This window comes from Rhopalosiphum maidis, chromosome 3 (assembly GCF_003676215.2).
Source record: "Rhopalosiphum maidis isolate BTI-1 chromosome 3, ASM367621v3, whole genome shotgun sequence".
NCBI lineage: Eukaryota > Metazoa > Arthropoda > Insecta > Hemiptera > Aphididae > Rhopalosiphum > Rhopalosiphum maidis.
The window spans coordinates 73,110,250-73,127,905 of NC_040879.1; the positions used below are offsets into that span (position 1 = coordinate 73,110,250).

At 25.7% G+C, this 17,656-nt stretch overlaps 1 protein-coding gene and 1 pseudogene across 1 annotated transcript; one reads left to right on the plus strand and one right to left on the minus strand.

Moving 5' to 3' along the window:
• Nucleotides 1–732: 732 nt before the first annotated feature.
• On the minus strand, nucleotides 733–1,830 carry LOC113558347 (annotated as a pseudogene).
• A 950-nt stretch (nucleotides 1,831–2,780) lies between these two features.
• Nucleotides 2,781–9,849, plus strand: LOC113558348. Its single transcript, XM_026963806.1, has 6 exons — nucleotides 2,781–2,843; nucleotides 3,011–3,108; nucleotides 8,040–8,245; nucleotides 8,316–8,454; nucleotides 9,107–9,233; nucleotides 9,301–9,849. The coding sequence occupies exons 1-6, from the start codon at nucleotides 2,781–2,783 to the stop codon at nucleotides 9,718–9,720; spliced, it is 1,053 nt and encodes a 350-aa protein (XP_026819607.1). The 3' UTR covers nucleotides 9,721–9,849.
• The last annotated feature ends 7,807 nt before the right edge of the window (nucleotides 9,850–17,656 follow it).

Sequence of the window (17,656 nt, forward strand, 5' to 3'; positions counted from 1 at the left end):
GCGTTAATAATGTTTGAAGCTCACGCGATCAAATGGTTTTCAAAGTGTATTCAAATAATACGTGTTTAACAGTTGCAAGATGCAATGGTAGTGAAATACGTCAGACAACAGCGGCGTTATTATTTTGAATGTACTATCATATATTTATTAGTCTAATAAGAATTCCAGTTGACCCTATCCAATAGTTGCATGTATTCTTATGACTCCACAAAGGAAAAACATATTCTAGTTTCTCAGTAACTTCATCAAAAACCTAACTTAACTTTAAAATACTATTAGATATAATGAATATAACTAATTATAACTTACTTAAAAATAATAATATCAATAAAAGGCCATGTGGGGCCCTGGATAATAATCTTACCTTTAAATTTCATAATAGGTCAATTTACTCTAATTTCATAACTAACAGCACAATATTGAAACTGGTGAACGAAAATTTGCTGTCTCACGTGTGTAAGACGGAGACAACACATACTGGTACTACCTACGTCCTTTTAAGTACTTATGAATGTCTATAGACTATGGTACTATGATACCATGGTAAGTAGTATGAATCTAAGAAAAAAGCGAATAAAAAGTCATATAGGTAGGTGTAGCAAAAAGCAATATACAGTATAGTTAATTTTTTTCCTAACGACATTTAAAATATAAAATTAAATGCATATTGGTCAGCATCAATATTGCGTCAATATAAAACATAAATTTATCATATAATTTATATTGTAAACCTTATGGTACGAGATAGTAGATACAGCTAATAAAATCATGTTGCTTATCTCTATACTCTTCGCATAATTTTTCAAATTAAATTGCAGTTTTTCATACTGCTTAAGTTTTTTTTTTTTTGTTGGACAATGCCTAATAACCGCTGTGGGAGCTTCATCTCATCAGCTGCAACTTACAGTGCCATTGTTGATATGAGGTTTCAAATAGAAGGGTGCTTTTGGCTTACCAACTTAGTATTAAGAAAATCTATTATTGAAAACAGTTTGGTTATTTGCATGACAAAATATTGTAGATACTTTCGTGTACATTCAAAATTTCCGGTGAAAATAGTGGTAGTACTTTACGGAATTTTAACGTATTTCCTTGACCGTATGTCCCATTTATGTATGTTTGTTCAAAATATTCTACCAAGTCACGTAACTCTTCGGGCATGATTTTATGTAAATAAGACATTCCTTTAAATACATCAGATATTTGGCAAAAAAGTCAAATTATCAACTTATCCACAAAACAACAGAACCAACTCTTCATTTTTTCGATAGAAATTTTCCAAACCAAACTGCTGGATTTTCCTATGCGTGCTTTGGGTTAAATGGTAATAACAACCTTTAATTTCTGTATGTTCTCTTAAATCATTACGAATAAAAAAGCTAGAATTAGGACAATTAGGCTAAATTTAATTATGGCTTTCTCAAAATCTTCATGAATGAATCAGGAAAAATTGCTCTTTTCACACTCACGAAGAATGGCTTTATTATATAATTGCGTGTTCCTAATATATTTTATACACAATGTACCTAGATAGTGTGTGTACCTACTAAATTTGTTTAACCCGAAAAATAGACGATGGTACCTATAATATTGTTTTTGTATTTTTTTATTCCTTTATATACCTAGTTTGGAGCGGTGAAGCTATTATAAGTTTAGTAATAATATATAATAATATTATCGACAATACGTATCGGCATATCGACATGTTGAAATAATATCATCTTAAATTCTTAACAACCTTAAACGCTCGGTTTTGTATCGACAATTAATTCTTCCTCAAAAATCTTACAATACTGTTATCTTTAAAATCTTTTACTTCATACTTGTCATATCGATTTATTTTGTTTAAAATGTTATCCATTTGTAATTATATTAAATCAAAACGGCAAGGTAGCCAAAGACATATTATTTTATCAATAATATTGTAAATTGAAATATTAACATCATATTTAATTATCGCGCATCCGAATACGATGGTAGCAATATTAACACAGATTTATTTTATAATATTTATAAAAAAATTTGTATTCAATTAACGATCGATAAGTCTGCCATCAGTGTGATCGATAGATGGCTGAAAGATTCACAGTCGATAGTCCGGTAAAAACGGGTTATTGGTATTCTATCAATGTTCAGTTGTCCCCTTGTTCGCCTGTGAGCGGGAAAGTGAGATAGCGATGCCGACGCGACCGCCGGGCCATTATCTCGCGCAATTTGGCGCCAAAAAACCATAACCGCCGAATGGCTGAATACATTACCATCGGTTCGTCTGTGACAAAAAACTAATGACAAATGTTACCGCCAATTTAACCTAAACCGTTCGTTGGACAGAACGCCTTCATCTTTTGTATTTCTCGTGAAGACGTCAAAAAATCAACTGGACTTGTAGGTTTGTACGTCAACCGTCGGTATACAATAAACTTTCAAGTGTTTTTTGGTTTTACGATTTCTCGTCGGAATCGTTGTTTTATTTTTATCATACCCACTATTGCGTCACATTTTCTTTTTGCGTATACAATCTCAGTACCGGACGTAATAGATTATCTCATTCGGCCGAATCAAAAGCACATGGTCTTGACAGACCAGCGAAAACGAAAGCATATCGTTATTAAACCGACCATAATATAATTGTATGATATAAGTTTGTCGAATACGTTGCGTTTTCCATACAATACCGTTCAGTACGCTGTCGAGTTTGGCGACGAATCATATAATTTAATATAATCGTGTCATCTCATTCAACATGTTTTTGGTATCAGTAAAGAAGTCTGCAAAAGGAAATGGAAATGCTGAGCGACTACGAACGCGAGAGACTTAAGAACATAGCGGAAATAGAACTTCAGGTATGTTTATGAAATTGTCCGTTAAATATGAATTATATACTACCTATCTAAGTACATGTTTGTTGATGTTAAAAAAATGATTTTCCTACAGTTGGCTGATCCATTAGATACTATACAAAGACAGCTAATGAGTTGAAATCCTCTAACATTAATGCTACTAATAGTAACGTACTAAAGGAAAAAAGCGCAAATCCAATTCTGATACTGACAAATCTAATACTGTAAATTTTGTGAGACGTTCATCTCGTATTATTCAAGAAAAACGGTATGTATTATATATTCATTTGTATTATTATTAAAACTGGGTTCCTATTGGACTAATTTGAATTTCAGTATAATATTTTATGACTTATCTATTGATTCTATCTTAGAAATATTGTAGGGGGCCAACAACTGGTTATCGAAATTACAGGTCGTGTTGAAATAAAAAGAGTCAAAATATTTCTAAGTGGTATTTATTATTTTAATTGAAAATATTCTAAGTCCAAATGACAGATTTCTGATGTAGACTGACGTGAAGGTGCTTGCGCTAACTCTGGTAAATTACGTCTACCGAGTCCTCTTCAGGGCCCTCTTATATAGTCAGTGTCCCCAGACTTACTACTCATGTATCCTCTGGCCTATTCCTAAGTGCGTCAATTGTTCTCACACTATTACGCATTTGAGGATGCACGTGCGATGATTAATCTATTAATCCTGTTATGCTTGCCTAACCTAACCTCGGGATTCTCAGAACTTGAGATTAATTTAGATTGTAGGCTTACAATGTATCATTGAGTTTGTTCATCTCTGATTTCCAAAGGTTAAAGTAATAGATGTTTTTAATTCTCCTATTATTATTATTCATATCGATTAGGCCTAACATATTACCGCCCAGGTGTGTAGATACTCCTCATTACATATAGATGTTTATTTTTACATCGTAATATTCTTATTGCGTGTCATGTTATTATAATATATGGGTAATTGTTATCCTTATATTTAAGTCTATGTCGTAGTATCCTTTATTGTATACTATATTATTGGTATGGGACATCAGAGCACATAGCAGTATGTACCTACCTAATTTATTAAAAATGATAAAATCTGGTTATTTTAAATCATTTATGGTGTATTACTAAGTTTAAATATTTATAAATATTTAACATGTAATAGGAAGAAAACTAGTGATATATCCAGCTATTTTTTTGATGGAATATCCTATATATATATATATTAGGTATATAGGTATTATAATTAAGCATAAATCATGCTCACAATCAAGTACTGCTCTTAACATAACATTTATAGTTAATCCTTAATTAATAATTATTCTAACATAGATTTGGAACTCGTGGTGAAGTATCTAGTAATTAGTATTAATTTATCTTATTTAAATTTATTTAAAAATTACAGATAGGTACATAATGATTAAAACTATAAAACGCTTAAATTACTTGTATTCTTTTTTAATAGTAAAAAAAATTTGTTTCTAATATATTATCAAAATTAAATGTAATATATCAGTGATTTAGCCTTGGTTTTTTATATTTTAAATATGCTAATTATGAGCATTTTCAATTTGTAATATTTCATTTATTCATACCTTGTTTAAACATTTTAATATTGAAAAAATTCAATGCTAAATCATTGATAATGTTCTTTCCATTAATTTTAATAACATAATTTGACTTTAGTGTATTAAAGTCAATAACACATAATGAGTTCTACTTAATGGGATTGGAAGCAATGATTTCCTGTCATACACGCGCAACATATGATTGTAGACAAAGACAGAATATCATTGCTTCCAATCCCCTTAATGCCAATTTGCTATGTTTTTGTTTGCAAGACATAAACAACACATGAAGCTATGACTTTCTCTTAAAGCCATTATATGAGCATACTAAATAATTTTTTTATGATTGATACGAATAAAATGAATACTATATGAAAATGGCACCAACACAAATAGGGATGGTAGCTTAAAATTAGGATAGTTCTTACCGGCTATCTTGTCGTATGTGCTCTACCAGTACAACATTGTGACTGCAGTATGGGCTTTACCATTTGATTGCACTCTACCGTGTTTTATCATTACCACTCAATTATGTTTAGATTTTAGACAACATATTCTTGTAATAAAATAAATGGATGATGTAAAAGTGGTTTTAATGACAAACAACAGTTTTTATAAATAAGTAATATATTATTAAAAATTATTTTATATTGTGTATTCATCTCATTATTATACTCATTTGAGAACATATTTATTTTTTTTTAAACATTGGTACCATTTTGATAAATTAATTAGTTTCAACAATTTAAAAAAATATAAATACTTTGCCACTTTAAATGCTGATAATAAATTTAACTTTATTTAGTCATTACTACAATAATATCTATTTTAGTACCTACCTAATAGTTTATCAATAGCAAAAATATAGTTGGACTGGTCATACAGAATTTAAAAGTTATAGAACTTTGAAGGTGGTATTTTCTTAAACATTAAAGTCAGTGTACACACTTCCTATCTGGAGATTTTTTAAATTAATACTATTTTTATTAGTTACTACTTAGTTGTTTACTAAATATATTAAAATATTTGGTGAAATAAAGAAATGTAGTAGGTACCCCAATTCTCATTAATTAATCATACCGATTTGCTTATAAATTAACAAATATTCAACCATAAAAATTAATTTATTAAATAAGTATGTCAATTATGATGTTTTATAGTATGAACCTACTTCATCATAATAATCGAGTGATAGTATTTAAAATCTTTTAAATAATAACAATTAAACAAAAAAATCAATTAGTTTAAAATCAATGAATATATTTAAGAAAAATACATGACAGTTTTTTAAGTAATGTTGCTAAATAAATGATAACATAAAATGTTGTAAATGATAAAAATTATATATAATAAAATTAGAATTTTTAATAACTTAAATAATAAACAGGTGGAAATAAATATTATCTCTTAACATTAAAACAACCAATATAATAATAATTATTGTTAATTAATCACGAGTAAATGTTTCTGAAATAATATTAAGTAGGTAACATAACAAATATAATTTTATTGGATGAATAATTCATTATTTTTTCTATTGGTATTTGTTATAAATTTTTTTAAGATTTAGAGCAACGTAAAAAGTAGTTTTTTTTTTTTTAATATCTAAGATTTGAAAATTGAATAAAAGATTCTTCATAAAGTATTATATTTATACCAAAAAAAAAATAATTTTCTGGAATGTCACATTAATTTTTTATAACTATTAGAAGTTCATACATCATATAATAACTATTTCTCTTCAGTGTATAATATAATTTTATGTATGATAAACAATTTTTAATTTTTAAAAATTTAATTAAACTTATAGTTGATAAAAACAATTTGAAAATGTAATACAAGGTTCCTTAGTTTTCTTATAGTTATTTAAAAACATTAAATATTTATATATTTTTTTTATAAACATTAGAAGTTCTAATTTTGACAAAATTTGTCAAAATTATGAAAATTTACAGACTAATTTGTAGAATTAAGAAATCTAAAAATTATATAAAATATTTAAATAATATATATTAATTAAATTTTATTAACATTGAATTTAGACAAAAGTGGATATTTAAACAATGAATAATAATTCTAGTTATTTTTTTGTTATTTTAAAATACGGGTACTTGAAACTTATATCTCTGTTTAAATATATTTAAGTCATTTTCACCATGCTTATATTAAATCACTACGTCACTTATTCATTTTACTTTCAGTAACAAAATTGTATAAAATAATTATGATTAAGACTTATTAAGTAATTCATAAAATAAATTTGTTTTCTGGACAGTCCTGCAAACTTCTTAGCTTAAGTATGTCTACGGGTCCTTCCTATCATGCACAGGCATAACCTGCAAAATTTAAACACTAAATACAATTTCATATTACTTATTTATTTATCTAATAAAAAGAAAATTGTTATTTATTCCTAACCTCTCAGCCCCTCTACAGGATACATTTATTATTGTTCATGACCTGCAAATGAGGTCTTGACACGCCTATGCTTCTTAGTAATATTAATAAAACTTCAACAATAAAATCATATAAGTATTTAATAATTGATCATGGATGTATTATACTATGCTTGCTGAATTTATTCTTACTGGCTACTGTGTATAAAAACTATAAGAATTGATTTAAATATTAAATTGATCTTATCAATTCAAGCACTATGATTTAAAAATTTTTATTAGCTAAAAACCAAATATACAGCATTCCCAATCCAGCCTGTCAGGTCTATACTAGATGATTATTTTATTGGACTACATTTACTATTTCAAATTCTATTTGTTTTTGAATCATTATAATTTTTACTTTGTAGAATGAAATCATACTTTTTTTATTTCATAATCTGAAGCAGAATATTTTTTGTAGTATTTTGATGCATAAGAATCAAAATTTAGACATGTAATTTATAAGTTTTAAGTATTCAAAATTTAAGCAAGTGGAGTAGTAGACAACATTTCGCGAGGTATCCTTATACTTTTCCACTCTACTTACTAAAATATTTATTTTTATAAATTATTTTAATTTATCATCATAATACTGTTTATATTATATACTAATACATAATAACTAAAATTATAAAAATTAATTTTTAATCTCTCTTAGTCCAATTTAAAGTTTTACTATAGATTTTGAAATATTGAGTGTTATTTAATAAAGCAATCACCTTGTATAAAACAACCATATTTTCTGCTGTATACCAGTACATCTAGCTGGACAGTATATATTATTATATACTAAAATAATAATTTTGATTGTTCTTTAATGAGAAAAACATATCATCTATAGTACATATATAGTGTATATTATAAGTCTAAAATTATATACAGTTAACCTCATACCAACTATAATAATTACAGAATACTGGATTTAATTATTACAATCAAAAATATAAAATTATTGTATAATGTTATACCTAATGTAGTTGCATTGCTATAATATTATATTCAAAATTGTTTATTTAAACAATTTCTTTTTGTTTAACCATATTTACTTAATTTAATAGATACAGACATACAAATGTTGCTAATACTTAGATTTTTAAAATTAAATTTTTAAAAATTTTTAACTTTGTTAAACAAAATATATTAATTTATTGTTACTTGGTTTGTTTATAATATATTCATATGTGTGTATATTATTTACAGACAATCAACAAATTATAATGAACAAAGTGATGATGAAAATGATAAGAAAAAACTCAAACAAGGATCATTAAAAATCAAATTTCGTTGGTTTAAGTCAAGTGAATATCAAAAATCAGATGAATTGTACTATAGTTCACTTGCTGATAGCGATTTTATTAATGATGATGAAGAAGAATACGGATCTGACTATGAGTTATCTGTAGTATGTATTGATTATTAAATAACATTTTTTTCTGTCTTTATTAAAAAAACTTATAATTACTTAATATTGTGTAGCCTGGATCAAAAGGAAACGTAAAGCACATGTACCTCGTTTGGCTGTCTCTCAAGTAACACAAGAAATGATAGAAAATATTTCATATTCTTCATCAGGAAAAGTATATAGTCAATCTGGTACAACTTGTCACCAATGCAGGTAGATCTGTTTGTTTTTTTTTAAAAAAAAAATTTAATTAGTTGAAATATGTATATTTAATCATTATTATTATGAACTACATTAATTTACATTATGAATAGATTTCTATTTGTATACAATATAATATCTTTTCCTGATTATTGAAACTTAAACTTAATAAATTAAAAATATATTTTTTATTTTGCTTATTCAAATTATGTTTTTTAGGCCATTTAAATGACAATCCTAATAAAATAAAAAAATATTACATATTCGATTACTTCTAATAATATGTGTATACTTTGTAATAATAATTACATTATTAATAACTTTGTTATCAGGGCAAAGAATTAATTAAAAAATTTCCATTAATTACTAATTTTCCAATTTTATTTTTGTCTGTTAAAGAATATAACAAATTATATTAAAATAGATTATTTATACATTGCAATATTCATACATTCTCTTTAATTTAAAAGACTAAAAGAAATGTAATTATTCTTTAGCTGATATGCAATAGTTTTTAAAATTAAATTTATCATTAAATTAATTTCTTAACTTGCATCTCATTTTTTAGTTTAAAATTGATGCAAATACATATACTATTTTTTAATTATGTTCCATAAATAATATGAAATAGAACAATATTTATTAAATATTATTTTGTGTTTAGGCAGAAAACTGCAGATCAGAAATCATATTGTCGGTACAAGGGATGTAGTGGTGTGCGTGGAAATTTTTGTGGATTTTGCTTGGGAAGAAGATATGGGGAAAATGTTGCAAACGTTTTAGTTAACCCGGTAATTTCTAGGTGATTAATAGTCATAATTTTGATATACTTATTTATGTTTTTTTTTTTTTTCTAAGAAATGGGCCTGTCCACCATGCCGTGGGTATTGTAACTGTAGCATTTGCAGACGAAGAAAAGGAATGGCTCCAACTGGTCAATTGGCACAACAGGCTTTGGCAGGCGGATATGAATCGGTTAGGCATATGTTATGTAGCATAGAGGGTGAGAATCCAGATGTTATGGACTTGGAATTTGATGATGAAGATAATCAAAATGGACCAGATAAAAATAATATCACTAAGGGTAGCTTGGAGAACGAACAAAACAATCTTGAAACTCAACATGACAATGACAATGTGTCAGATGAAGTTAAATGCAGTGACAGTGATGAGCCATGCAACTCTGCTAATCATAAAGATAAATGTGGAATTGAAAATAAAGATACACATGAAATGATTATTGACAAACTTTATAAGCAATTATTATCAGAAGATTAATTAAACAGCCAAAATATTAATCCAAAGAAAACACAGGGTAATGAAATAAAAATAAATTTATTTACCCAACCTCTTTCATAAAATAGTTTTTATTTTCAACAGTATTATTAATTTAATTTCATATTTATTTTCAACAGTTTGTTTATTCAATTTTTTTTTTTTTTATTATTATTATTATTTTGTGTATTGCCAAGTTAAAGCAAAATTTATGAAAATTAGTAATATTGTTATACTACTTTTGTTAATTATTATTAATGGTATAACAAAAGAAACTGGGTTTAATTGAATTATTATTTATTTATAAGAAAACTGATGGAACTATTATTTTATAAGAAAGTGAATTTTATTTATTTTAAAGTACTATTAGCTATTAAGATAATTCTTTTTTTGCCTTATGCCACCTACAATAAATTGATGATCAATGTAATTTTCATATAAAAGTACCAAAACATTTTCATTTTACTGTATACTACAAATTTATTTAATATATTTAAACCTATTGTCATGTATTTTATTGTTATTTATATATTTTGACAATATTACAACTTTTTGTTGAATTTCATCATTATTATATTGGCAATAAATGTAAATATATATTTAAAAATGACTTAAATGTTAGAAAAATAATGTATTTTGTAAATTGTTCCCCTCTAAGCATGCTATAGAATCTTGGTATGGCTAAGTATTTTAATGATTGTAATATTTAATAATACTTGTTTTTCTGTTCAACACAACATTTATGGACTTCAAAATTTAATACAAATATATGATACTGTATGTTATAGAATATAGTTGCTGACTAACAACTTGTTAGCCAATCAAATGGATTAATAATAGGTGCTGTAAATCTGGAAAATACAATACAAAGTAACAACCGTTGATTAAAATATAATATATATGATAGAAATTATAAAACAATTGAATTATTTAGGTTTAGGTCTATTAGTTAGCACAGTAATATACAAATATGTAATATTTTCTACACCGATCCTACTCATGTGAAAACCTGTTTTAGCTATGCACATAAGAGAAATGTTTCACCATCACTTAAATAACATTTACATTATCAAATATAATTTTAATTGGTACAGCCTATATGTAGTTACAATTCTTGCACCCATTTTCATGTCCGTAAGACCGTAAATACAACACGCAAATGGAACAAATATTTTTTTTTAAATGTTACGAAAAAAGTAGATAAGTATATGATACTAATTCAGTATTGATAAAGGCTATCTAAATTATAATTGTATTTATTCAAAATAGAGCATTGAAAAACACGAGATTTTGTGTGTTTGAGTCGTATACCTACTAATACAAAATTATGTTTCTTTTCTATCTATATTGTGCAAAATAATAAATATAATAATATATTACAACGCCAACTAAAATATATTGTATTTAATTAAATTTTACAAAACAAAAGCGAAAAAAACATTTCTCCGGAAGTCCAAGACGTGCATAGCAAAAACTAGATTTCTCATGTTAAGGGGGAAGATATGTGCATAATAATTTTTGTTTGCACGAAAAAATTACATAATAATAGCTTTTGAGGTTTGGTACCTATTAAGATTCGAAAAGGTAGTGTTAGCGGAACGGATACAAACTATATTGTAAATTGTAATGATATATTGCTATGCGTTTGAGCGTTTCCACATACCATTAGTTAGAAATTAGAATATTTAAAATATAATAAACCTCTATGGACTATGCGTCTTGCTGTTCAGTATATTAAATTGCATAACAAATATTTGAAATAGTTATAATCTAACCATAACATTCACTTACATATACACAATTATCATAATCACAAAAGATGAATGATGAATAACGCGGAGGCGTAATGATAAAGAATAAAACAATTGAACATTCACAACATTACTAAAAAAATATAAATACTATACCCAAAGTAGCCATAACAATCTGTCAAACGAATGAATAAGGGATCACTGTTGTTTTATAAATTATAAATAAAGGTAGGGCGTAGTCTTTAGCTTCTTGATTCCCATCGGATACATCTAAGATATATGCTTCAGTTCGTGGCAATGTACTCGCCCGACAATAGTGGCCGGGTACCTACTCGATTTAGATTACAGTGTACGTATCCAATTCTTATGTTCTCTAACTCACTAAATTACCAAATGTTTTTTATAAATATTTTTTTTATTTTATTAAAAAAAAAATTAATTTTTAGTATAAAAAAATACAAGTCCTATATTTGAACTTTTAACGAAATGTTTGGTGAATACTGAGTAACGGCGGATTGCGGATAGCATCATAATGATTTATGTTCTCACAGACGTGTGAAGGTAAGTTGTAATTATAGATATAGACCGAATACTCGAATACAGTTTTTGCATATCTAATAATTTAATAATAATAACTGAAATTATAATTGTTTTAAGTATATTACTACTTACAACCTATTAAATTCGGTGATTGATATTATATTATTATTGTATATAAATATATAATTATATTAATTAAGAAAACATTTTTTAAGAGTATTAGGGTTTATTAAAGATTTAAGAATTAACTCCCCCTTGATCTAAATCTATTATTTTTCCGAATCAAATGTGATTTTACAAAATTTACTAGATCAACAGTTTTTACTAACGTCTTTTAATATCAATTTTTCCGAAAATATTGCATTTATTATTATTATACTATTGTTATTTGATTATTATATCAACACACATATATATATATATATATATAAAATACAGTCATTTTCCTATAAATACCGTAAAAATATATTTAAAGTACCTATATAAATAAATAATATTTTAAAATTAATCAAAAATGTTATTGCATACAAAAAAGTTCATAATAATATAAAATACATACATTTTAAGTTCCTAAATACAATGTTTTTAAATTATAAGAAAATTGAATTAATTATCAATCGTTATTTATCGGTTAAAAAAGTAATTTCGTTCAAATTACTAAAACTTAAAATATCTATAAAAAATAATTGTCTTTAAACATTTATTAGATTTTATGATTTCAGTATGAATTACTTATGAAAATCTTGTATAGGTACAATTTTTAAAACTTAGATACAAAAAGAAACGTTTTTATGAATTTTTAGGTTTTAACTACAAAATAATTTGTAATCATTTGCGATTTTAGCAGAATTCATTAAAATTCTAACTTCAAATGCATAAAAAAATTTTATTTCGCCTATGATTTATTTTAAATAATTTTATACAGGTATAAGATAACTTTTGTGGAGTCTTGTATTAAATTTTTGAAAATTTTTACCCAGCGAATAATTTTTTATCATAATTATACAAAATTAACTGATAAAAATTAAAATATAATAACAAATAAAAAATTAATTTACGGGTGAATATTATAAACATTTGAGTTTGAAATGCTCATAAAAATTAATTTGGCTTTCCGGTAGATTTTTTTTAAATACAGGTTGAAAAGCTAGTAAAAAACTTTGTATTAAATTTTTAAATCTTCATTATAAAAACAATTATTTCTAACTACAAAATAATAACGAACTTTAACGATTTTTATGAATATTGTTAAAATTCCAACTAAAACGCTTATAAAATTATTGTGACTAGTTTTTCGATACTTTTTAACTCAGAAATTATCAACTTATAAGGTGCTTTGTATTACATTTTCAAGCAATTATATCCAATAAATAATTTTTAATCGACATTTATAAAAAAAAGCTAAAAAAAATGTAAAATTTCGAATGCCTAGCTATAAATATTTTGAAAATTTCAAGTATTTACTGTTATTGAGCTGTTATTTACTCGTTTATTGAGTTACTTTAAAAACACAACATTGATTTTGTCGAAAATTGGATTTGCGTAAAATTTCCATTTATCCTTAATCGTTTATTCGTTTGTGTACTTTTTCCAATTATAAAAATAAGTACCTACTGAGAATTTTTAAGTTTGACCTCAAACTCTTTTAACGACAACTTTCGTGTACTCATTCACAAAACAAAAATAAAAACATTATGATACTCTTAATACATATTCATCGCTCTGCGGTACGCTTAGAATCTAAAATTATATATTGGGATTAGGGAATATCTATTATAATTGTCCATTTTTAAAGAGTTATAGGCAATATAAAATATGGTTAATACGTGCGTACAATCCGCGTGGTTGTATAATATAACGAATTATGACATTATGTTATAGTAAATAAGTAGATACGCACTAACGTACATACACATATACACATATTAGTTACTTAAAAAAAAAACTAAAGGTATTACTTTGAAAAGTTCAAATTTAAACAAAAAGCTTAGCCATATTTAAGTCCTTTCAATAAATTTCAGTGGAAATTATTTGATGTGTCATAAAAATTCTTATCACTTTATTAATTTCATATTTGTTGGATACAATCGACAAAATATGTACTAGTACAACCAATGATTATAAATAGTACAACATATAATAACCGTTCGCTACCAGTTTTATATTATATAAGTAAGGCTAATACTTATAGGTATTTCAGCATTTGCATATTTTTATTGATTGGTCAAAAAAATAGCTAGTTTACAGGGCCATTAACGGCGCTTCTGGTGAAATAAAAATTTGTGCCCCCACAAAATAAAAAAGTAAATGTTAACTTATTTATCTATAAGCATAATCAATACTTACTGTAAAGCTTAATTTTTTTATTTTAATAATTGAAACAACAAAACTTTAATAATATTTCAAATTCAAATAAAGATAATAATAACAAAATTAATAGATTTATATTACCTACTTTGGTATACTCGTAACTTAAATGGAAATTTCTAAAATACACTACAACGTCTACAACATAAACAAGAACTATATAAAAATGTAAATAAAATAATAAAAATAATACAGTACATTTAATATAATTAGATAAAAAAATACTTTGGCCGTTTAATATTTTTATTTAATCTCAAGAACTCGACTATTAGTTTGTAATTTTGTATAGGTACTTGCTTTTCTAGTTAAATTAATAAAATATAAAATTATATATATTCTTAAAGGACATCACAACACTAAAAACAGGTTTTTGATTAGATTTAAAGTATGTCATTATCTAAGAAATAATATGGCGTGGGTGGTGGGTCTCACACTTAAACACTAATTATTCAATGAGATTCAGACATTTGAAAATATGCATGTGACGTCATAGAGCCGATGTCGGAACAGTGGCGTATGTTTTACGTGCAAAAGTGTCTAGATTAACACAACAATTATCAATCGTTAAATATAATATTTTTAAACTTTTTTTATGTAACCTTAAGTGTTTTTTTTGTGTTAATAATACTGGTGTGATTATAATTTTGATATACTTTTAAGTTTTTTATAAAAGATAAAACTATTATAGTCAATTTCGTAAAATTTGGTTTGCGCACAATACAATGCTAGTTGTGAACTCAATAATTTTACTAAATTATAATTTATAATATGTATGCAACAACAAATATATTCAATTTTAAATCACGCCATCGTCTTAAGCACATAAATATACTTCAGATTATGAAAAAAATTCTAAAATACAATTTTAAGTTATTAATATCATTGTGTAAATCAAACTACTTTTACGCGTAAAACATAGGCGGCTGTTTGGTCGTCGGCTCTATGACGTCACGCGGCTATCCATCTACTTATTCTACTCTCATTATTTTGTTAAATAATCATTTTTTAACTTCGGATTTTAACCAAAACATTTTTCATTGTATTAACTACAATAATACACCAATAAACTCAAAATTAAAAAAAAAATTAGTGTTTTGATGTCCTTTAATAATCCAAAAGTACGCAAATTTGTGCATAAATTAAAATAAAATAATAAAATACAACGGGAAAAATAATACAATATTAATGCTAACAATTTTTCATAATCGTTAAATTTTAAATAAATTCTATTAGAATATTTACCTAATTACCTTGTTCTATTTTAGGCTTCACTGTTTCAGAGCGTAGATTAGGATAGCTCCGTAATGCGCGTTGTCATTCAATCGAATGTCGATTGTAAAATAACCAAATAATTGTTATTGTAATATAATAATACGATCGTGTGTGTGTATATTATATAGCTTATTTTAATACTTTAATATAATCTTTGAAAATATTATTTTGGTCGATTTAAAACTGATAACCATTTTATATACATATATCAAGTTGTTCCATTTTTATAATTGTTGGCCATGGGAAACGCATTAATATTTTTTACATTATTATAAATAAAATATAATATTCTTTTTACGATACCATTCAATAACAGCCATCGTCGATCGTCGTGTTTGAAAATTAATTTCTGTAGTAAATTTGTTGCTTAATTATAAAAATTAAGTGTTAAATATATAACATAATTAATGAATTAACACAGTATTAATCAGCTCGCATCTAATAATAGATATTAATGTATTAAAATATTTTGGCTTGGATTTTCAAATTCAAATTTTATGATATCAAATTTTGCGCCCCTGGCAGACGCCCACCTTGCCAGGCCCCGCTAGTTTATACCAAAATTTGTTTCATAACCTGACGATGTTGTATATGAAATTTTATTTTGCATATTTTTGTATATTATAGTATTTTGTACATTTTAAGAGCATAATTATGATTTTTAAGACTCGATGAATCGAGAATAACTTATTATTTATTTCACTCATAAAAGTTATTATGGCTAATTGAACTTATTAATAAAAATAGGTAAGATAACTAATCGTAATCGATAACCAGAAATGTCCATCATTAGTCCAGTCATTAAGTTTCAAAATTGGTGTTTTGAGGAATTAAATCGAAAAGTTTTGAAACTTTGCAAAAAGTTTCGTTACATGCTCCTGATTAACCAAAAAAAAGTCTAAAATAATATGCGGTGCACATATAATATGATAAAAATATTTAAATTATTTATAACAATATAGTGTACATCAATAATTATGTTTATTTATAATATGTTAATATATATAAAAAAAAAAACTGTAAATATTGCGTTTTCTAGTGAACACGAGTGCGGCGTGGCGCGTCGTCAACTTGCCGCCTATACAGTAACATATAGTATTATAGCTCGCCGCGTCTAATATTATAACACAAGGATACATTTGCTCTTAACCTATTCAAGCTACAAAAATAAAATAACCAAACCATGTTTGTTCAAAATTTTGTCAGCTACATTTTTGTAAAGAGGTATTTTTGAGATAAAATTAGTATTTTCAAAAGTATTTTAAAAATACTGAGAAATCGCACATAAAATCCAAGATTACGGACACTTCCGGACCTCGGAGGGATGGCGACTTTTTTTTGGTTAATCAGGAGCCTATAACGAAACTTTTTGCAAAGTTCCAATACTTTCTGATTTAATTCCTCAAAAAATCGTTAAATGACTGGACAATATCAAATAATATGTGATATTATATTTTATCGTACCTATCGTACTCGTTAATCCTGATTCATACTCGTGTGGTGCGTTATTAAATTGATAAATTGGATAAATAATTTTTAAATTATGAAAGTAAAAACTTCTTACACTTTTTTTAAAGCATATTTTAGTATTTTTTAGGATATAACTGCATACATATTTTTTAGGTTTTTAGGGCATATAATTGTTGGCCCTAATTATAAGCTTTCTATAATAATTCATAAACAATTGAAAAATTTGTCTTTATATTTATAAGTATTGTTTGCTTGAGATATAAAAAATATAGATATAAACACTGGAGTAATGCAATACACAAGAAAAAATATAAGAGTGGCATAGCATATTTAAAACAATATTTAAAATATCTGTTTTATTCAGGCGCGTGCCCAGGATTTTTATTTGGGAAGGGGTTTATTCGCCTTATTGGGCTTAAATATTTTCCTACTTTCCTTACACAAGCAATTATCACTATTTTTTTTTTAAATTATTAACACATATTACATAATATAACAATATGTTAGATTATGTATTTAATATTTATAATTAAACACAT